Below are 22,766 nucleotides of genomic sequence, written 5' to 3' on the forward strand. Positions count from 1 at the left end.
GAAAATAATATACATTATGGTTTTCATTATTATTTATAGTAGTAGTTGTGGTAGTTGTATTCATAGCATCATGATGCCTTTGAAATGTTCATGTTACAATGCTTCTTGCAAAAAGTGAGGACATTTATTATAGAAAGATGATTAGATTTTATTTTTAGATTATTGGTAAGTAAAAATTAATAAGTAGCCTCCCTACTCTGGTTCATATATATTATGTATACATATGTATTCAGAAATAATGTACCAAATCAAACTGCCGATGCCACTGCTGCCATCTAGTGCACAAATGTGGCCATAAAGCCATGTTACAGATCATGGTATGTGTTGAGGATGTTGGACAGACAAGAAACAGATCATAAGTATTTTTTAAAGAATTTATATATATATTTTTTATAATAGTGTCTTATGCAATGTTCTTCTTAAAAGCTATTTGTATTATCACACTGCCTCCTCAAACACTGCTTCAGCCTTCTTGGTTTTATATGTTGCGACTTGATGTCATGTTAAGGCCATGTGTCATGTATGAGCATGTAAGTGGAACAGATGTTTACTGAGGGAGAAAATAAAAATCACATTTAATTTTCATGGTTAATCAGTGTCTTTATTTTAATATACAAAAAGATGGATGTATTCTCATCTAGTTTATATTTCTAAGCATTTCAACTCACAGATAATTTCCCATTCATACTGTTTTAGTGAAACCGACCGACATACGCACGCACACGCACACTCTCACGCTCACACACACGCGCACTTCACATAAACAGGGAAGGTCCCACGATTCAGTCCAACATCCATTCACACTCAAAAAGAAATGAACAACATGTCGACTGTAAATCAATTAAAAAAAAGGCTTTCACAGGATTCACACATGAAAAGGAAGAAACCCTTTACATTTGTCAAGTAAATATATACACGATAACTGATATTTTTCTTCTTTTTACTTTTCTTTCGTTTTTGAAGATGAGACCATGTTAGTGTTACTAATGAGGTACTGCATGAGGTAACTCGTTTTTCTGTTCAGAGGAGCTGGGTGTAAGACAGCATTTGGAAGTTACCACCGATCACAGCAGACTTTGCCACACGATTGTAGTGTGGCACAATACGTTTAAAAAGCACCTGGGTCACGTTCAGCTCGCACACACAAAATTCAACCCACAGCATTTTCCCCCCCCCCATCTAATCAGGATGCTTGAACACGCGTCCACATCTCAACATGATCCAGGTGTGATGACATGTCCTTCACTGATCCGCAGCAGAAAACTGCTAAGTCACAGATGAGTCGAATGACTTTGAACTATGATATTCAAATGACTATTGCTGTATAATAAATATTGCTGGACCCTTGGACCACGCATATGCCCCTGTTTACATCACTCCTAATTGGGCTGCATTATCAAAAAAAAAATCTATCAATCATGTGGTTATAGACACTTTGATGATTTTCCAAACACCAAAAACATTGTTCTGCCTTGAATTTCTGTCTTCTTTTTTTGTTTTGTTTTGTTCTGCATGTTCTTTACCAAAACTGCACGGGAGCAAGCGTTACAGACCACTGTCCAAAGAAAAATAAAAAAAATAAAATTCACCATCTTTGCACAGCACTAGTCAAAGTACAACAGAAGAGCCTGTGTGTGGTCAAACATGGCTGAACACGGAACAGGTCTGAACATCACATCAGCAGGTTAATATTGAGGTAATACTGTTCATACTGGCATTTTTAAACAGGCGGCCAATCACAGACGCCACCCGCCGCAAACCATTACGATTCCTTGTTGCCTTTTTTTTTTTTTTTGCTTTTTCTCTTTTTTTTAATATTATTGACTTAACTTTCTGATGCAAGTGCTACCAACACAGCTTCCGATCCAGAGGAACTGATACCGTTATTCATAGAAATCGGTAACACAACCACCATTCCAGAGAGAGAGAGAAAAAATTTAGTAGTCCAAATTTTCTTTAAATATGTAGAGGTGGAACTGAGAAATCCCTTTCCATTTTCTGAGAACTGCAATGCCCTGTCGACCAAAAAACGGATCAGTGTTCCGCAACTGTGTGCACACGTCTATTTACAAGAATCGGCCGCTCCTCTTCTTTTAGGTTTGTACAGCGTTAACACTGCGCCGACTGGTCAGGCTCCATTTAAAAACAAATCTCCACAGACAAAAGAGGCCAAGCCGGCAATAAAATATCTCAACTACTAAAACACAATAGAATACATAACACAACTTGATATACATGTAGAAAAAGCCTGAGGTACTTGTCAGAATATCTGAGGTCAGTCTGGAGGAGTAAGCAGCTGAGGGGCTTACCCAGTCAAAAGAGAGAAAAAAAAAAAAAGTTACACAAAAAAAAACAGAATATTAGCCTCACATAATATCATGGATAGTTATCACATGTTAGCGTTATATTAACAAAGAATACATGTACATCTACATATCCTTGAGTATCCTGGAATAGTCACAGCAGCATAACGGACATTCAATGTATGGTATTGGTGGTATGGTACAACTATGGCATTGCATTTGAGACAAAGGCAACCATCTGAGCTCTCCTTGCATGACGAACGGTGACTGAGGTATCTGGGGACTGGTGTCCGAACTGAGTCTGTTGAACAAACACCCATGAAAATTAAAAAAAAAAAAAAAAAACAGACATGTTGCTTACTCAAGTATGGCCCTCGCAAGGATGAAACCCAACTGATTCTTTACTTTAAAACACTATCAATCTCATTTCATTTAGTACTTAACGTCGCTCTTTCTCACGCACACACACGCACACACGCACGCACGCACACACGCAGACACGCGCTCACTCGCTCGCACGCACACTGAAAATCAAAAATGTGTAACATTGCAACTCCAGACAGCATCCATCAATAGCCCTGGAACTGGCAAAGGAGTAACTCTGAATTTCTGCATAAAAAAAAAATAGAGAACGAAAACAAAAATCCAGGAATATGTCCATGATAGCCAGCTGGATAGCTTGGCTCTCAAATTAGAGAGAGTGTTCCAAAGAAACCGACTGGATACCTGAGAGGTAGTTCCCCGGGGACACGGTGGTTGTCCCGAATCTTCCAAAAAAGTTCAAAATGTCCAATACGACTGTTCCAACTTCCGTTTCAGCTCCTCCCCATCCGACAAAACGGCCGTGCTCCGGTTCGTTTGATCTTCTTTTCTTCCCGTCGTTTTGAGGCGTTCGCGGGTTTTAAAATAAGGGAGCACACTCGAGTTTGAAAAGAGTCGAGACGCTTCGAACCCCTGAGGAAGATGAATATATTTCGTCTTAACAGTCTCAAAACGGTTCCTCCGAGGTGTGCAAGCACGTCGTCCGCGGTTTGGAGCAGAGATTCATTTCATTTGGCCACGAGGCGAACATGACCAAGACGAGGAAAAGACGAAAACTGATGAGGTAATAAAAGAAGTTGACTAACACAAAAACAAAACACACGAGGTAATGACAGCATTAAAGATTTGACACGCGGGTGTTATCGGATGTGCCCATCGCATAGCTTATTACTACTTCAAAACTACAGCAGATGGATGTGTTAGTAAGATCGGACTTTAAAAACACTGAAAACATCGAAACAGAAGAGAAGAAAAAAAAATAATACCAGTATTGGGATAAAAATAGCAGCTGCATTCAAGTTGCTAGTTGTCGTTTCTTTTCATGATCTTTAAATAGTCACGGAGATCCGCTGAGTTTTGGGCTTTGAGAAATAAAAAGTCAGGAGCTCAGGTGAAGGATGGTGGTGTCGTCGCCCCTCCCGTTCAGGTGCTGGACTCTTTGGGAGGAAGGTCCTCGTTGGTGAGAGACGTGACAATGCAGACGGGGCTGTCTGAGGTAGTGCTGCTGATCAACCTGCCGATTTGGCCGATGCGCTCCTCGACGCAGCCGGCCGATAACCGTGCCTCCGCGTCGTGGTCCCAGCATTCCTCTATGGTCTCCGACATCTGGCTCAACCCCTGTGGGAGAAATGAGGAGTTTGAGTTTGTGCATCTTTATTCTTATCTTCTTATCCTACAGGGCCATTTTGTGCAAACAGCTGGACCAAACCATTAAGTAAGGATTCATTTGACAGGGCAGACACCCCTCACTTTCTCCGTCCCACTGTTTGGAACTATGACCTCAGATGATCTCAATGTATTAACTGGAAAAGAGGATGCAAGGGCATTCTGGGAATTGCTGTTGAAACTGCCGGAGCTATTCTTCCACAGTTACTCACAGGATGTTTGAGCCAGCACTCCTTGATGGCTGGACGCATCTTCTTGTGCACGACCACATCCTGCAGATCCTCCAGGGAGGGGTGCTGGCCTATTTCCTCCTCGAACGGCAGCATGTACTCGCCGGTAGCACCTGAAGAGAGGCGGCGAGGCCACAGGATGGAAACGCGTTACATAGAGATAATATCATGTAAAAAACAGTGCAGCGACAGGGATACGGCAAGAATAACAACTAGCTACTTGTTTAAACAGCAACTTTACCCACATTATACCTTGAACCTGAATCAGACGGCATTCCAAGACAAAACGAAAACTAATCCTTTGTTTATAAGGTCTGCCTAAAGCACAGTGACCTATCACCTGCGGGGGGGGGGGGGGGGAAGCATTCCTGCATTTTTTTGGACTCACCGTCGGCCTCCGTGCAGCGGGTCACCAGCTCCCACAGCACCAAGCCCATGGCATACATGTCTATCCTCAAGAAGGAGTCTCGCTGGAAGTTGATGGCCCCCTCCAGCACCTCAGGGGCCATGTAACGCCTCGTACCCACCTGGCAGGGAAAAGGATTTGAGTCTTTTTGAGCATGTGGATGTATTTTCTCATTTGGTGTATACATGTTTTATAATAAGGAGGAAACAACCAGCATATGCCATCATGTGGGTTTTTGCAACCATGAGTCGGTTAAAGCAATGCGAAACAATAATTAAGTTAACATCCAGATTGGCTGCTGGGTAAACTGGCTTTTATTTGAGGCAGCAGTCTCCAAACTCCTTCTGTGACCCTGTCGCCTGAATAAACCGTTTTGGATTCTTTTTCCGTGACGAATCATTAACTCCATCTCTCAGTGTTTTTTTCTCTTTCCCTACAGTAGGAAACAGCCTCTGTGTGCTATATTCATTACTCCTACTTACTGTACAAACACTGGCACTTAATCTTTTTCATGTTTAATTCTGAACCTCACTGGGTTCTTTAAGCCTTTTGAAAACACACCAGAAAGGGAAAAAAATACAACCACTGGAATAAAATTAAGCAAAATAGAAATCCTAGTAATTAATTGCACAGATATATCCGCTTCCTTTCAAGTCAGTGTTTACTAGAAAAACCTGTGAAATCCTGAAAAGACTGTATAAAGCCTAAAGAAAAGGATGTTTATTTGGGCATGCATCAGGAGCAGTAATGAAGAAATTTAAACGGTAGTTAGGTTATTTTATACCTGGCCGTGAGTGTCTCCGGGAGGTTTTCCTGGTTCGAATCGTACGGCGAGCCCAAAGTCTCCAATGATCGCAGTCAAGTCGTCGCGAAGCATCACATTCTTACTCTTGAAGTCCCTGCGGAAATAATTTTGAGAAGATATAAAAAAATTATGCAATTATAGAGGTAATCGCAAAAATCAAGCACAGCCCGAAGTGTTAAATCTAAAACTGCTTTCAGATGTGCACTGAAGTCTGGACATTGTCCTGAATTGTTCCAGAGGGGCTGTGCACGAGAAGGCAAACATTGACATTGTCTGAAACTTCCCCTGCCAGCCCCGGCCCCCACGTACACAATTCAGGAAAATGCCAGAGTGAGCCCATGTGAAGAGACAGCGAGTGGGCGTGTCGACGACTGTAAACAACAACAAAAAAAAACTGCTTTCCGAAGCAAATTCATCGCCATTTGTCCTGCCTCCTGCACGCTCGACACAAACGCCACAGAATGATCAGCAGTTTTTCAGGCTGTTGTGAACATGCGTGTGACTCGGAAAATCTCCGGCTGCTCACACGTGAAAGGCAAACTCCGGGAAATGTGCAGATGCAATCTTGCGGACATTTTCCCGGAATTCATGTCTGAAAAACGTTATTAATTTTTTTTATTTAAAAAAAAAAAAATCAAATGTAGTCTGTCAAAAAGACAGTTAGTTTCTCCTACCTGTGTGCAATAGTGGGTTTTGGCCCCTCTCCCTTGTAGCTGGGAATGTCCTCATGGAGGTAGGCCAAGCCGCGGGACATGCTCTCTGCTATGTGACACAGCTCATTCCAGGTCACAGTGTTACCCTTCAGGTGGTCTGTCAGTGAGCCCTGCGCGCGCGCGCGCACACACACACACACACACACACACAACAGATTCAGGAACAAGGATTAACAAGCGCACGAGAATCTAATGTTTAATCCATTTCCCGGAATCTCTACGGTTAGTCAGAGCACAAGGAGTTAGTCAACCGTGACCCTGAGAATGGATGTTTAATGCACAAAGGGGAGCGGGAATAGATTATTTCACTTGGGGGCTCAACTTGACTATGCCAGCCGGACGGCGGAAGCCGGAGGACATCACCGGATGAGTCAAAATTCATACCGTGTTAGCTTGCGATGCCATTACTAAATGTTTAACCAAACAGAGATGAATCGCAGAACTAAGGCAATTAAACCGTAACCAAACAGGCCTTTTTTCACAGCAGACATTTTTACTGATGGCTTTGTTCAGTTGGAGAGTCCCAGTAAGAAAATACAGGCGAAAAATTTACAGGATCCAGAAAATGAAGCAGTTAAATGGAATTCGGCCTGCGTTTGTTTTATTATTTTCCCCCCGTGTGCTTTTCCAACTGTCACAGGTCACAATGTTCTCACAGACATGTAAATAAAAAAAAAAAGGTGCTATGAGGAAAAAAAGACCTAAAATTCATTGAACGAACGTAATGCTACATTTACGGTTACAGCATTCATTAAGACAAGAGCAATAAAAGTGTGTAAAAGAGTGTTCTGGTCGGTGGTATTTGACATAAAGGTGTGTATTATTACACACACACACACTTCTGTCTCTGTCAGCCACTGTGGGCACTGCACACCCGCCATAAGCAATAAGATCCTATCTTTAATAAAAGCTGTGAGCGTTTTTTTGTGTAGGTAAATACAGGCGCCGGCCAATATTGGAAAGCAGAGAAGCCCTGTACTATATACAATATATATATATATGGGTGTGTAGGAGTAGTCGTGCCCTCACCCTCTCATGAAACTCTGTGATGAGCCACAGCTCCGTCTCCAGGTTGCTTCCATGTTTTTCCGCGGCGATGTACCGCAGGAGGTTTTCATGTCGCATCCCCGGAGTCACGAAAATGTCCCGCTCATTTTGCCACGACTGCTTATCCTACACGGAAACATAGACGAACCAGGGTTAGGGTTATGAGAGTCATGATCAGGTTATATGTTAATACAGCAGAGGCACAAACTGGGACTACAAAGCCGCATTCAATGAGATTTTTTTCTTTTCTCCAATCATACAAGGGCCTTGAGATAATATCGCTCTCGTACCTGAACAGGGAAGATCTTTACAGCGACATATTCGCTCATCAACTGGGCCTTCCACACACAGCCGAAACGCCCCCGAGCTTTGATTTCCAGCAGCTGCAGAGGTTTCAGACCCACCAAGGGGGATGGAGGAGTGGGTCCTGGATCCTGCAGAATGGACGAGGAAAATGTATCTCAGAGACGTGACATTTCAGCTGTTTCACAGACATGAACTGCGGGAAATGTCAGGAGAAATTGCGTTCGGACATTCTGGGGAGTTGGAGTCCCGCGTCAGACGCGTTCACTGCAGCAGGGAAATTTCAGGAACGTTCAGGTGACATTCGCTAGCCCTGAATCTTCTGCAGATTTTTTTTTTTCCGGCTGTATGTGCTCACTCTGACATTTTACAGAAATTTTACTAGGGGGCTGGCAGGAAGAGTTCAGAAAAAGGTCCGGAGAAACATTTGCGTTCTCACATAGAGCCCCTCCGGGAATGTTCAAGAAAATGTCCAGACTTCAGCGCAATTCTGAAAGCAGCTTTCAACGTCACTTTCTGGGTAACTTGCATAGAGAGAAGCAGCCAGCATTGGTCTGATGAGCCGAGAGGAAACTCCCGACTAAAAGGGAAAAAGAACCCTGATGCAGTCGAAGATTGCACATGTCACACTCAAGATAAGAGTGTGAGCAGAGTGTGGCCTGTTCTCACCTCGCTCAGGTCTACGTGGCCGTAGGGAGGTTTGCGGTGGCGGTACATCCACAAGGCCAGTACCAGGGCCAGGGACAGCACACACAGAGGCAGCAGGGAGTAGACCAGCACGTTGAGCAGGGACGGCACTCGGGTCGGAGGCTGGATTTTCACTGACAAGGAACAGAAAAAAATGAGGGCGTGTAGGTTACCAGCAGCATCACAAAATGTTCTCACACACACACACACACACACACACACACACACACACACACACACACACACACACACACACACACACACACACACACACACACACACACACACACACACACACACACACACACACACACACACACACACACACACACACACACGACGCTTTCTTTTTTTCTTTTTTCTTTTAAAGAGCAAAGCAAAATTCTATCCATACAGCCCGACCTTGATCCTCGGCTGACAAGTGATTACAGTCTTTGGAAATATGGCAAACGGGCGAGTGAGACTCTTCACTTCTTTCTTTTTAATATCCTTCGGAGCAGCTGGAAATCAGTGCTGGACTGTGCAAATGCGGCGGAATGCAGCAATACGGCACATGAAAAAGCCAAATAACCTTGTGTGTTAATGCTTCGGCTTTAGTCTCCCATTTCTTTTGCAAAACACCACCATATCAGTGAGATCAATTTTATAAATGTGGCTCTTGTATGCACAAAACTGACAAAAAAATCCCAAAATAAATCAACGCCCGTGTAAATGGATCATAATATCACAAACGTACCATTTATTTGTAATTCTTTTTTACTAATATCTGCCAGGCTAAGCTTAACTCTCACTAATCCGAGGGGAAAGGGGAAAGAGCTGTATTTTTTTCCCTTTCTTGATGGTTCTATATGTAGGACGTGTTTGCCGCTCACCTCGGTTGCCAATGCCAATCATGTCAGGAAGGTGGGTGAACCGCTCATTGCAGTAGTTGCCCTCGCAGCAGCAGAAGAAGACCTGAGGGTTTTCCTCCATGGACACACACTCTTGCCTAAACCAACAGATGACACACACACACAAACACAATATTGCTCAGTTAACTAAAATGCAGAAACAAGATACGGATATTTCACAACATGACAAACCAACAGCATTTAATGATCTAGATTTGTATCTTGAAAGGCAGAAGTGGTGAGTATCTCACTCTTCTTCTGTTGTACACAAACTATTTAATAAATGTCACATTTATTGTCCTGTCTTAAACTTATTGGTGTTTGGCTCCTTGTCATCAAAGAGCCATATTGTACTTATGAGCCATATTTTTTTGATTGAGACTATAATGTCTTATTACTAAATAAAGTCAGCATATGTTCCATATTCAGAGGAATCACAGTTTTTCTTTTTACATACTAAAGGCACATAACTGCAGATCTCTGCTCTTTAATACCACAATTAATCTCTGTGACATCGCCTCTTCTGACTCGCTCAAAACTGCCCACATTTTTTAATCTCCTTTCATCGCCTGCCACCATTTCACGGAGCCGTTCACTCAGGTTAAATTGATCGGGAGCAAATTTACTTTCGCGGGTCCCATTATTTTTCCCTCTGCGGTTGTAATTAAAGCCAACGGCACTTGTGGCCAAAAGCAATTTCCCAGGAAAGCGGCGACATATTCGCGGCTTTAATCTCAAACAACAATCGGTGTGCATCCCGTTCTAGCAGAGCTTTTATTTAAAAGAAAACTGCTCTTTGGTTTACTGCAAACTGCCACCGTGTCACTCAAAAATGCCGCCACTGAACTGCTGTTCAACAACTCCTGTCTTGATCCTGAAATACTCACATCGCAGGTTGATTTCACAACCTAACTACATTAGTACACTTGCGTCATCAAGGCCCGAATACTGCAGCTCTCTTGTCGTGGCTTGAATATGTTAGACAAGACGGTTCGTGCCACACAACTCTCCCCGCCTGATAAACACTGGTGTGTGAAATTTCTCCCCCTGACTTACGAAACCCTGGGTGGCCTGGTGCCAACGTATCTATCTGCCATCATCGGGCTGTAGAGACCCTGAGCTGCAGTCGGCCTGGTTATTTCCAGAAAGAAGAAATGGGAGCTGTGCTGGTTATAAATCTCTACATGTGGAAATCACGTCCCCCCACATCAAATAGAGTCAGATTCTATTAATACATATACATCGAGATAGGAAACTTTGCTTTGAAAGGACTTCAGTCTATTCTCAACCTGCGTGGCTGTCCTTACACTTTGTAGTGTAGAACAAAAGTATTTACTCTCAATATACCGTTTTCTGCATGTGTGTGTACGGATGCCCTCTCGTTTGTGTGGTTTTATAAATGAAATGATGATTCCTTAATGTTTTGAGCTGCTTCACAAACAAAAATGGGGAAGTATTTGTTGGTATCGGCTTCTGAAATGGTTATATTTTGTGTATTTCTCTGTTTCACATCATTGTAAACTGAATATCTGTGCGGAGTTTGAGCATTGACGATTAAAATGAGTACATTTTTTACAATATCTTTGACATTGTATAGATAAACTGATGATGAATGATTAGTTGCAGCCCTGTATCTTTCCCTTCTTGTCTTCATGTGCAGTGTAGAATATGTACATTGTAATGTGTATTGTGATAAATGTTGCCGATAAAGGAGTGTAAATAGGTTTTTGAAAGCAAATCAATCTGTGAACGGCCACGGCTAATCTGGAGATGTGTATATCCCTCATGTCTTTGTTTTGCATCATGTATTTTGTCAAACCGGGAATTTTGTAGAGCTGCAACTGATGATTTTCCATATTTTTTGCCCTTCAAAATCTTCCCAGAGCATGAGATGACATCTTTAAAATTGTTTGTTCTATCTGACCGCCTCACTCGGTGACCCGACCTGTCATAGCAGTTGAAGTCGTCCAGCCAGCAGCCTTTCTTCACCAACTTGATGGTCCCTGAGGAGTTGAGCCAGGAGGCGTAACAGTGCAGCCGCTTGTCCTTCTCCCCCTCGCAGCGCTCGAAGCCGCTCTGGTTGGTCCTCTCCGTGCGCCAGTTGTCATTGTAGTACACACACTCCCGGGTCTCCGCTTCGCCCAGACTGTACCCTGACATGGACAGAAGGCCGCAAGTCAACTCACAACGACGCAATGAGGTGCAAAGTCAGCGGGATCCGCTCGGCGGCACCAAGACACACCGGAGCCGGGCTTCTATCATCACTGTGGCACGTGGCCAAGTTTGGGAGGTCTCTGTAGTAGGGGAAAAATGGGAGTTCCTCTGGGCCAAGGCATTATCGCTGAATAGTAGCTCAGCATAAAACAGTCTTCTCAGAGAGGAAGAAGTGAAAGAAAAGAAGAAAATTACAATTTAATTAGCAGTAGAAGAACAATGATCTGCCATGCTGTGGAAAAGAAACACCACACACACACTCACACCGCGACTTCTATACGTCTATAGATAAAGGTCCCGCGCATCCCCCTGGAGTATGACACATCTGGAGAGACAGATAAGACCTTCTTCTTCTTCTTCTTCTTCTTCTTTCAGGGGGAAGCCAAGTCGAGACCTAACAATAGCTGTCAGTCTCCTGTCGTGTTGAATTCCTTATAGAAAAGAACAGGGGGGCTTTATTATTATTATTATTCATCTTAGGGGATAACGGTCGGACACAGGGCAGGGGCAGCGGAAGGAAGACGTGTGTTTCTGGCGGCGAGGCAGAGATAACACGGACGTGTGCGTGTCGCTCGCGGTGTCTTGTGGACATTCAGGCCTGAGCTTTGTTCAGAGGGGGGGAAAAAATAGTGCCTGTCTCTTTAAATCCATGCCTATAGGAGGCTGCCCATCCCCCCCAGTGTTACCCCCACCAACCCATTACACACACACACACACACACACAGACTTGAACACACATGCAGTTGTGGCTGTCCTGCAGCACACAATGGACTTCACTATGGCAGAGATAGAGATGGATACGATGATCAAACATTATATATATATATATATATATGATAACACATGGAGCCAGTGCTGTATCAATGCTCCAGTGAGCCGAGATGGCTTTTCTGATATCTGTGGTCACGTGACCCCGGAGGACTTTTACTACAAGCCCCCCCCCCCCCTTCCCCCTGTCACTTCACCGAGGCTTACACCACAACAACATGAATGCTGGAGGAGGCAGCTTTACTCATACACTGGCCACGGTCATAATCTATAAAGCACACGGGGGCCAGCTGCGCCTCGATCAATTTTTTTTTTTTTTTTTAATCACACAGTTCGAGCAGAAGTCACATTAACAAAAGACATACAGAGACATGTATGGTGAAGTGGGGGGAGGCGGGTGTCGTCGTGTTCCTGCTTTTGAACACACACCGATGTCTCTCAAGACACAATGAAAACATTTTTTTTTTAAATAAGCGGCAACGCCATAAAACACACCAAACAAAAGAGAAACAAGCCTCGTGCTCAATTTCACGTGGTGCCGAGGAACTGGCGCTGTGTGTGTGTGTGTGTGTGTGTGTGTGTGTGACAGTAACCTGGATTCAGGGTGAAGACCTGACGAACAGCTGACGTCTCCTCAAATCAACCCACCATTGATTTATTCAAACAGAAGAGAGAAAGAAACAGGGGGAAGAGAGTGTGTGTGTGTGTGTGTGTGTGTGTGTGTGTGGCTCCTGCTCGGGCTGTTACCACAACACAAGAGCCGAGATGGAGCCTCTAAGGTTTCAGGATGTTGGTGCAGCTGCTGCTTTCTATTCCTGCCACTGTTAATAAAGGAGAGGAGAGAGGGGGGGGGGGGGGACCACGCAACAGTTTTTAAAAAAATTTAGATTTGGTATATTGTTGTTTTGTGTGATTCAAAAACAACGGACACTGAAATGTCCGTTTTTAGTGACGCGAAAGTGAAGTGGCCACTTGTTTTTTTAATGGTTCCCGATTGGGGGGGAGAGATGGTGTGTTTGAGGGACAAACGGAGAAAAGGCGATTACGGAGGGGGGAGAGAATCGGATCGGATCAGACACCCCCCCCCCCCCCCCCCCACACACACACACACAGCTGAGCTCGAGCGATAGCTTCTGATGCTAACAAAGTTTAAACGACTCGCACGCACACACACACACACACACAGGCAGCAGCAGCGTGTGTTTGTCTCCAGAACAAAAAGAGAGAAGAAACCCCCGCTCACCTGCGCACAAAGTTCCCAGAAGAAGTGAACAAGTCAGCCATGAAAAAGACATGGTCCGCGGTGGATACGGGACGGACGTTTCTCCCCGCGCCGCGTTCCGTCCGCGAGCATTAAAACAAAACAAACCAAAACAAAAAACCACTCAGCGTGTCCGACACATCGGTCCGCGATCAAAGCGACCACCGCGGGGCCTTCGGTCCGTCCAGCGGGTCCAGCGGGGTCCGACCACCAGCAGCACCTCCACCACCACCACCAGCAGCAGCTCCACCAGCAGCTCGGCGCGTGTCGACAGCCGCGGCGGCGCAACAATGTTGCGAGGGGGAGGGAAAGAAGACAGGGCGCCGACGAATCGACGGTCGGGGCGGATCGTCCGGCACAAAAAGGTGCAGCGCTTCGCACCGGGCGACGGGATCCAAAGAACACCGACGCGGTCGAACCATCCGAGGAAAAGGCGAGAAAAGCCCGGCTTCTTCTTCTTCTTCTTCTTCTTCTCCTTCTTCTTCTTCTTCTCCTTCTTCTTCTCCTTCTTCTTCTCCTTCTTCTTCTTCTTCTTCTCCTTCTTCTTCTTCTCTTCCTCCTTCTTCTTCGAGGGTTATTCACTCGGATCGTGGCACCGCTGCGTCGGGAGGTCGGTCGAGGTTTACATGCATGTTACTGATCTGTGTCCAAAATGGCTCCTGATCGGGGGGAACGGGCTGCGAGCAGGGAAAACCCGGATGTGTAAACACAAAGAGGGGAATTCAGGCAGCGCAGGCGGAGTGACCTTAACGCGACACCACCGCCGCCGCGGACTCCTCTCTCTCTCTCTCTCTTTCTCTCTCTCTCTCACACACGACTTTATTTCAGCCTCGTATCTGCCATTTATCGCATTATTATTATTATTATTATTATTTTGAAATCCACGGGACGGCAGACAAAGGGGGAGCACGAGGCGTTTGCCGTGGGAGCCCCGCGCTGCACTCCGCGCTAGTTTTTTTTGTCCCGGCGCCAGCTGATAACAAAACACAAAAACACACACAACACACAACACTTGCACTTTCGTTCCAAAGAGTTTGTATTGTACAGGCTGCTTTCGAGGTTTAAATGTTGTTGGGTTGTTTGGTTTTTTTGCCTTTTTCTTCTTCCGAATTTGTCGATTAAACGCAGAGAAAAGTGCCGAATATTTTTTATTATATATATATTTTTTAAATCCGCTTTTCTTTTTTTAATTGAAATATGTGTTGCAATGTTTTAGTTGCGAAACAGCTCGATAAAAAGACAGGCAACACACACACACACACACACAACCTGGATTTCAAAGTAGCTTACGCAATAAGGCAGCAGTAACAAATGAAAAATTTAAATGCATATGAACTCCTAACTCTACTGTATGTAGTAAACAATAGCTCTTCTTGTCTGTATGTACTGCGATGAATATTATATTTTACAACCCCACATTTAGCATAATAGATTCTTATTTTTTTTTGTAATCTTTCTATCTGAATGATCTTTTATGCATAAGTGCCAGTGCTAAAAATAGCTGACCTAATTTGGAGTAAGGGGATACAATACATGCTATTTAAAATGTGAAATTACTCATTACACAAATGCGTCGCTCATCATTTATTTTGTTCTTGTTACAAAATGAAAGTAATCTTCACTAATTTCCAAACGTGGTCGTCTTTTAATAGTAGCGGTGTGACTGTTGATAGGCTACTTCCCAAATAATTTATGACACTGCATAAGAAAATATCTGTTTTGTGTGAAATAATTGGTCAACCAGTCAACAGACAAGTCACCTTTTAAGTACAGTATCACAGCCCCTTGTCTTTTGTATTTCCCCCTCTTACCTCCATTAGTAATCTAGAAATAGAATCACTGCCTACTATAATAAAGTATCTTGGCACATAGTTTCCTCGTAGCATTTAAAAAACACGCAAAACTCAAGTCCTTTGTGTAAAATAATAAATCCCATTATCACAGAAAAAAATCAACAGTGACGTCGTTAAAATGCCATTAAGCCCTGCTCACGGGTCCCTCTCTCATTTCTTGTCTTTTGACGTCCAGACTAATGGCATGTTGGTGACACTCAGCCAATTCATGCAGCAAACGGCCCAGGAATAAGGTTAGCGATCGGTAATCGCTGTTAAACTAGTGCCGTTGAGTGTAACTCAAGACAAAGCATTTCCTTATTGCGCTCTCCTATATTGACCCGGTAACTCAATAGAGGCCTTGAGCGAAACCCTGTAAAGATGGATGCTCTGTTGTCATGACAGTTGGAAGGGAAAGCACATGAGTTCTCATTAAAGGTCCACCAGCCGCAGCCATGGTGTGACATTCCTGGGAGGATGAGGTGGGGGAGATGATGCAGTAAAACAAACATGAAACTATGAGCTGACTGTGTTGTAAAAACGCTCTCACCATTGCACCAGTGCATTCACGCTGTGTGCATAATTTGATTAAAAACTGGATGTAACCGTGTTGGACAGACTGAATGTGGGTGGATAGACTCCACGTAGAGGTTCATTGATTAATAAGTGGTTCAAAATGTGTGTGTGTGTGTGTGTGTGTGTGTGTGTGCTTCTGTTCTCGGCTTTTCTTCTGGAAGACTCCACAGCATTTAGTCATTTTTATTTGTTTGTGTCGCTGCGGATGAGAAGTCTCCATCGTGACGACTTTGAAAAGCCCCGAGGTGAGGGCTCACGACGTCACAGTAAAACAGATGAATGACACTAGGTGGTAGCAGAGCTCCCCGGGGCAGGTGCTGATACCCTCCTCAACCTGAGCAATATACGTCTTTCACTCTGGATTTATCTGTAGAAAGGGACACGCAGTTTCTATTGCTTACCACTGACTGACCAGTGTGAATTTATATGAGGGGACGAGGGTGTTGAAAAGGCTGAGTGACGGCTTTCTGCTTTCCTTTGGAGTTTTTAATTAGGACGTTTTGTTCTGTTGATTATTGGGCCGCAAGTTTTTTCTTTACTATCAAAACATTTTCATTTACCTCCTGGATCAATAGAATGCCCATCCATCTATCTGATAATCTGTTCTCGGTGGTATCCGGAATACCTCATATAACCTGGTAATGGCTCCATTAGTATGAGGGAAAGCACAGCACTTAAAGGTTCTGTACTTGTGGCGCCTAATAGAAAGCAATTACCAGAATCGTAGCCCGCAGCCCTTCTTCTCCTGTGAAATGTGATGGTTAAGTTTGTAGTTTCACACTGAGTGGGAATAAAGCGAGGGGGTAAAAAAAGAAATAAGATTGAAGAAATTATAGGATCACTGCTTTATTTCAGCCTTTGAATAATTCAGTACAAAAATAAAACAACAAGCAATGTCGAACATTTTCGTCATCCTTTATTATTTCACAGCCCCACAGAGTCGGCGCGGGATCACTCGACACTTGTGTGTTTTTCCCTCGGTGGATGTTCTCGTCCCTGAGGCCACGGTTGTCGTGCGACTAGTGGGATTGGTTTCAGAAGTAGTTTGCCACCCTGCGGACAGACTGGACGTTGGGGTTCTCCGCCTGCCACTCCATGTGGGAGCCGTAGTTTCCCCTCTCCACAATGTACATGCGGCCACGGTAGTTGGGCTCCTCGTACAGCACCCAGCTGTTTGGAAGCAAGAAGCATTAGTGACGTTTAGATGTGCGATATTTAGTGTGAGAGCAGAGGCGAATTTGTGCACATGGCAACATTTGTACACGAGGAAGTCTCAAAGTGCTCTAGTTTATGACAGATTGCTTACATTATTCTACCTGACTGCATATTTATATTCAAAAATTCCTGTCTATGATTTAATTTACCAAAAACAATATCTAAATGACTAAAATCACATAAGATGAGTGATCACAATGTCCCTAATTTGAGTTGTCTATGTCTTGGGACTTGTGTTTCATATCAGCTCCATCTCCCCCCCTGCCTGCTACTCCTATCTAAAACAGGGGAAAAGAAGTAATTTACAAAAATAATTCTCAATGCCGTGAGCACCGCAACCAGCATATCCTTGATGAATGCAATTATCTGCATGGTTAAATAACAGAAGAGGCATGTGAGGGAAAATATGCCGTTTGTGTGTGAGCTGACTCTTAAACAGACTAGACAAGGTCACACAAGTTTAAAAGCCTCCAAATGTGCCTCCATCGGTGAAGTGCAATGAAGCCATAAAAAATATTTCTCGCAGATGTTGAAAAGTCTCATATGGAGTCAGTTTTTCGGCAGAGACACTCACGCTCCGTCTCCGTAAACCCTGAGGGAGTTGATGCAGTTCTTGGCCAGGCCTCGCGCCTGCAGGAACGGACAGTCGTCGCACAGCTCCACACACTGGCCTGTGAAGTTGTCTCCGTCAAACAGCTCCATCCTGTAGTGTTCTCCGTGCTGGGGGAGGATAATGACATGCCAGCTCCCTGAGTCATAGCAACAGTGCGCGGCTTCACCTCAATCGCAAAGAGCCAAGGCCTTCTCGTCGTGACAGGAACTGCATTGTCTGTGTCTAGCACTTACTCCAATAGAAATCTAAAGGTTAACTGTATATCGCCGTGAACATAGACAGCCATTAATTTGCCCAAAGTGCTCAGAATAAGTGGTTCTCGCTTTACTCTCATTCTCTGCCTGATGTGAGACGCTGCAAGTTGCCAATGTGAGTCTGTGCCCTGAGAGTTATTCATGCATAATTCTGAAGCCAAACTTATTCTGACTTTGATTCATGTCAAAAACAGATGTGCACCAAGGAGGCCACGTCTATGCCAGTCTGGCATCCCCTTTTATTTTTTTCTACACCCACCAAATATTTGCCTGTCCCTGGGGTCTCACGTACACACACACACACACACACACACGCACACACACACACACACTCTTACCATCCTGATTGGCTTGCAGGAGCCCATGTGATCATTGTGGGCATTCCAGCGCTGGAACTCGGGGTACTCTCCGTGCTCCAGAATGTACTGTTGACCCTTGAAGTCCGGGTGGTCGAAGCAGACGAAGGCCCCGCTCTCCACGCGGACAGAGTTGACCCTGTTCATGAAGCCCCGGTCCTGGAAGTTGTCGCAGTCGCTGCAGATCTCCAGCTTCCGCCCGGTGAAACATTTTCCCTCGTAGAACACGATCTGTTTTGTTCATCCAGGAAAAAACGGTGAAGATTAGAATACGTTTCTGCCCCCCCCCCCCCAAAAAACCCCCCACTTCAACGGAAAGTGCTCCAGAAACTGCGGTTAAACAGAAAGATGTCTCGCGAAAATGTCATTCAACGCGGCTGCACGTAAAAAAAATCGGAGACTTGACCGGTCATCCGAAGCTAATGTCTGATTGACATTTGTTTGCATCTGAGGCACACAGGTTTTGCGTCCTCGCTGCGGCACTCACCTTTCCTGAGAACTGAGACATTTTCAACTGTACGCCTTTCCACACCAATCACACAGTATAAGACTGGAAAAAATTTGGACACCCGCATATATATGGCCGACAGAGAGCGCGTCGGTACCGCGGGGCCGAGGCAACAAAAGCACAACAATGGCCCGGGGGTTTAGGCGTTTCGCCTGGTGGACAGTTTCTCTTACATGTGCTGATAATGGACTTTGACTTTAGACGGCGGAACAATAGAGTGAGAGGGATTTTTTGCTTTGATTGGGCTTTGGCGGCGGTGTCGCGCCGAGTTGGACTGGCACAGTAATGTTTGGGTCGTGTCCAGCGGGGACATTCGGGGCAAAACAAGGACCGAAAGTTAAAGCGGGGGTCCTTAATGGACGTTAGGGACCCGGCGTCAATGAAAAGTGACAGTGTGGAAACAGCGCGGCGTGGTCCTTGGTGATTCACAGCCTCTGGTATCTTGTGTCCCCTCCAGCGTTTCTTTTGCTGTCCCTTCTGCTGATGATCCAGGGACGATTCCCTGGGTCAATTTAGATCCGTGACCTTCACCGTGCACGTCTGGAAGGAGACTCTCGGTCATAGCATCAAACACTGGTCGGACAGGCGGAGCAGGATTCAAGGGAGACGAAACCTGCTTTTTCAGGTGCTGTAGCTCCAGCTCCCCGTAAAGTGCAGCAGCAGCAGCAGCAGCAGCAGAGGACAAAAAAACACACAATTTGAAAAGACGGAGGGAGATTTTTACAGATCAGAAATTACAATGGTTGGTATTTATATTAATGCTGTGATTCAATACCGTTAGTTGTGTAGAAACATTTGTCTCGTGGCTTGTAGATTAAAGAATCACCTCCGTATGCGAATGTATGTCTCTGTATCAGGTGTCTTCTTTTCTTTCTTTGCTCTGTAGATTAGACAATTTAGAGGAATTACACCCGGCAAGATTTACAGCCCTTGCAGGAGACTTTAGGTTTTGAGATAGATTCTTCGTTTGGTGTTTATTGTAAAGGGTTAACATGTATTTTTTTCAGGCAGCCATTCGTGGATTTGATCAAATTAGACGTGAATGGAAGTAATATCTGCAGCAAATAAAAATATTTTAGCCTCTTGTTCACCGTCTCATTGGATTTTCCTTCTTTATTATCGGTTTTACATGCAGTCCTTTTTACAAGTCGTTCCAAACCCTATCCTTTGTATTGATTGAGTCTATTCATAGTGTCAATGTGGGTTAAAGACCACTAAGCCAAAGGTATTACACCTCATATGGGTCAGGCATAATCCACCTAAAGCAAACATACTGTACCTTTGACTAATATCCTCTTGTTCCGTTGCGGTACAAATCCCACTCGCGCAAATCTTTATTTGAGTCTGTGACAAGTGCATGCATTGATATACACAAAAGGTCCTCATAATTTATGTACACTGGCGGACAAAGGGTCTTGCATAATGCAGGGATCTTAACATTGGGAAACTGTAACCCATGCACACAGTGTACCCAAGGCGAGCGGGTTGCTGAGCATATAGACTCAACAGAGATACAGAGATGACGTTAATGGGAACGTTGCCATGACAGGACAAAGTATGAACAGGTATATAAAGAAGACGAGTCACTGAATACATCCCAGTCATCGGCAGAGACCATAAGACAGACAGATCAGCCTGGTATGTACATAGAGAATAAACATATTTTTGGATCATATTTGGGTTTTTTTTCCCTTTTGTGTGTTTAACCTCTCAAGCGCTTTTCTTGAAATGTGCTCAGTAAAAAAAAAATCAATACGTGAGCAAGACATTGTTTCCGTATCTCTGCAACCAAATGTCAATATCACGGTGTGTCAGCTTTGGACTTTACATTTCAAATCTGTTGCTAAGAAATGTTAAATGACTTCATCATTTGATCTCCCGCAGGAGAACACCGTGCAATATGACGAGTTTGCCCCGAAACCTGGGGATCTTATGAGTACAGTGCATATTGGACGGCACCTTGTATAATCAAGCCTTGTGCTTCGTCTCTCACAGGCTGCATTGTGGAGCAGGACAATGAAGTTGTTGGTCTTGGCTTTAACCGTCGCCCTGCTGTTTACAGCCGGTGAGTCTGTCACTGATTCGCCACTGAGCAAACGAAACCTCTGCTGCCGCGCGACAAGCGGACCTGCTCTATCTGTCAGCGCGCAGGAGCACAATCACAGCAGGCCCGTCAGAAAACCAAAGGCGACCCCTTTCACTGGGCTCCTGCCTCACTCTGAGAAGCGCGTGTAATTACCGTGCGGAAAGAGCAAATGATTCACTGGTGATAGTCGGAGCACTGTGTGACCCTGCGTGTCTCTGTCCTGCTCCTCGAAACATCTAATACGTGGTCCGTCCCAGGACAGACTCAGAAAAAAGGTCAAAGGAACATCGGCGCACTCTGACAGAACTGAATGAGGATCACCGAGGCCAGGAGAAAAAAACAACGGCTGACACATTTTTTTCGCCGCTCTCTTTGCTTTTTCCCAGGCGAGGCGCTCGACTGCCACCGCTGTGTCCCCAAAAAGGCCGGGGGGACCTGCGAGACCACCGTGGAGACGTGTCGACCAGAGAAGGACGGCTGCGCTGCTGCCAGGTTCCTCAGAGCCCCGCGTGAGTTTGCTTCCATACTTTTGCCATGAATCGTGGTCGAATTCAGTGAGTTTTTATAGAACACGCGACGTGTCACCAAGGTTAGGGGCTACCGAGCGTCGCTGGCGAATTTGATCAGGATCAGAATCAGTTTTATTGCCAGGCAGGTAACAGGTTACATACGAAGACACTTTTTTTTTTGTTTGTGTGTGTTATTAAGGTGCATGTAGCAGGTCAACGTATATACACAGAATTGGAAAAAGAATATAGAATCAAATCAAATCAAATGGAATAAAATTCACACTATTCACAATGAATTTACAATAAATATCGGGGTCACAGATGGTTAAATGTGAGCGTGGCGGATATACGTTAAGATAAAGTGTAATGTCCATGGGGAAGGAAGGGAGGTGTCTGTGGGGGTCCCGGGGCTTGTTGATGAGGCTGACGGCAGAAGGGGAGAAACTGTCTTTGTGTCTTTGTGATTAACTGATTTAACATCTGAGAAACTTCCATTACCGTAGAGCTCAATGCAGAGCGGACAGTAACTTCCCTCAAATGTCTTAAAAGTATAAAAACAAGGTTAGCAGGAAGTTAAATGTGTCAAACAACTAAAAGTATCAAATGCTTGCGAATCATGCAGATACTTTACAAATCCATTCTTCCACAATGAAAAGACACTGGTGTTTGTTAAAACCTACCCGGTCCTTATTTCTTTTCTGTTTTGTTTAAAAAACTCTTTTAGATGGCCATTACCAGAAATGCATGGCCCTGTCGGACTGCGAAACGCTGAAGATGAACGCCTTCATCAACATGAAGTGTTGCGGCGACGACATGTGCAACACATTTGAAGATTCGGTGTGAACACTCGGAAGAACGTTGAAATGCAACTGGAATGAAATTCCCCAAAAGATTTCTGCAGGCGGCCTCTCGTGTGTGAGCCCACATGAAATCAAACATTATTAGAAAATCAGAAAAATGAGAATGAAGACTAACAACGTAAACCCCATCACCCTGACAAATAAAGGTGTGTGAAAAAAGAGCGTGTGCCCGTGTTCATTACTTCGAAAAGGAAACAGCAGTGAACCAGAGGATTCATGCGCAGGAGTTAGAAAATCGTTTTTTCACACTCTCATTTGCGGCAGGTTGGTTTATTGTAGCGGACGGTCATTCCTCCCGTCTACAATACAGCTTTAGAATAATCCTGACTGTCGACATCAGTATAAAAAAATGCCTCTCTAATGATGCACTCTCTTTTAGCCGCCGGGATCACTCATCCGTCAGCTGTTCCTAAATCATCAGAAGAAGAAAAGAAAAAAGAACACAAACAGGCAGCATTGCGTTACCGTATACTACAAAAAGCTGCAACAAACTTCCACACGCATTTGAAAAAAAACAACCCAGTAAGGCTTTTAAATAAAATGTCCAAAGAGAAATAGTTAAAAAAAAAAAATCTCTGAGAAATCAAGCTTGAGAGTTTCTGGAGTAAAAGGAGCTTTGAAGA

At 44.4% G+C, this 22,766-nt stretch overlaps 3 protein-coding genes across 5 annotated transcripts; 1 reads left to right on the plus strand and 2 right to left on the minus strand.

The window, feature by feature from the left end:
* Nucleotides 1-1,095: 1,095 nt before the first annotated feature.
* On the minus strand, nucleotides 1,096-13,632 carry LOC118310724 (activin receptor type-2B-like). The gene is made up of 11 exons (XM_035633944.2): nucleotides 13,317-13,632; nucleotides 11,037-11,244; nucleotides 9,074-9,189; nucleotides 8,184-8,335; nucleotides 7,502-7,645; nucleotides 7,194-7,337; nucleotides 6,126-6,274; nucleotides 5,431-5,545; nucleotides 4,629-4,767; nucleotides 4,223-4,353; nucleotides 1,096-3,962 (listed from the first exon to the last, which is right to left on the minus strand). Exons 1-11 carry the CDS (start codon nucleotides 13,366-13,368, stop codon nucleotides 3,768-3,770), a joined length of 1,545 nt encoding a protein of 514 aa, XP_035489837.2. The 5' UTR covers nucleotides 13,369-13,632; the 3' UTR covers nucleotides 1,096-3,767.
* Nucleotides 13,633-13,640: 8 nt separating this feature from the next.
* Nucleotides 13,641-22,304, plus strand: ly97.3 (lymphocyte antigen 97, tandem duplicate 3). 3 transcript variants are annotated; one of them, XM_035633950.2, is made up of 4 exons: nucleotides 13,641-13,767; nucleotides 20,684-20,753; nucleotides 21,161-21,283; nucleotides 22,008-22,304. In XM_035633950.2, exons 2-4 carry the CDS (start codon nucleotides 20,705-20,707, stop codon nucleotides 22,124-22,126), a joined length of 291 nt encoding a protein of 96 aa, XP_035489843.1. In that variant the 5' UTR covers nucleotides 13,641-13,767; nucleotides 20,684-20,704; the 3' UTR covers nucleotides 22,127-22,304. The 3 variants fall into 3 exon arrangements, with proteins under 3 accessions (XP_035489843.1, XP_035489840.1, XP_035489842.1); XM_035633947.1 differs by lacking the exon at nucleotides 13,641-13,767 and adding an exon at nucleotides 20,181-20,326; XM_035633949.1 differs by lacking the exon at nucleotides 13,641-13,767 and adding an exon at nucleotides 20,208-20,326 and having other exon boundaries at nucleotides 20,573-20,753.
* Nucleotides 16,639-19,599, minus strand: LOC118310726 (gamma-crystallin N-A). Its single transcript, XM_035633946.2, has 4 exons — nucleotides 18,668-19,599; nucleotides 18,163-18,411; nucleotides 17,532-17,677; nucleotides 16,639-16,912 (listed from the first exon to the last, which is right to left on the minus strand). Exons 1-4 carry the CDS (start codon nucleotides 18,686-18,688, stop codon nucleotides 16,777-16,779), a joined length of 552 nt encoding a protein of 183 aa, XP_035489839.1. The 5' UTR covers nucleotides 18,689-19,599; the 3' UTR covers nucleotides 16,639-16,776.
* Nucleotides 22,305-22,766: the final 462 nt, after the last annotated feature.

Source organism: Scophthalmus maximus, chromosome 5 (assembly GCF_022379125.1).
Source record: "Scophthalmus maximus strain ysfricsl-2021 chromosome 5, ASM2237912v1, whole genome shotgun sequence".
In the NCBI taxonomy this organism is placed as follows: Eukaryota; Metazoa; Chordata; class Actinopteri; order Pleuronectiformes; family Scophthalmidae; genus Scophthalmus; species Scophthalmus maximus.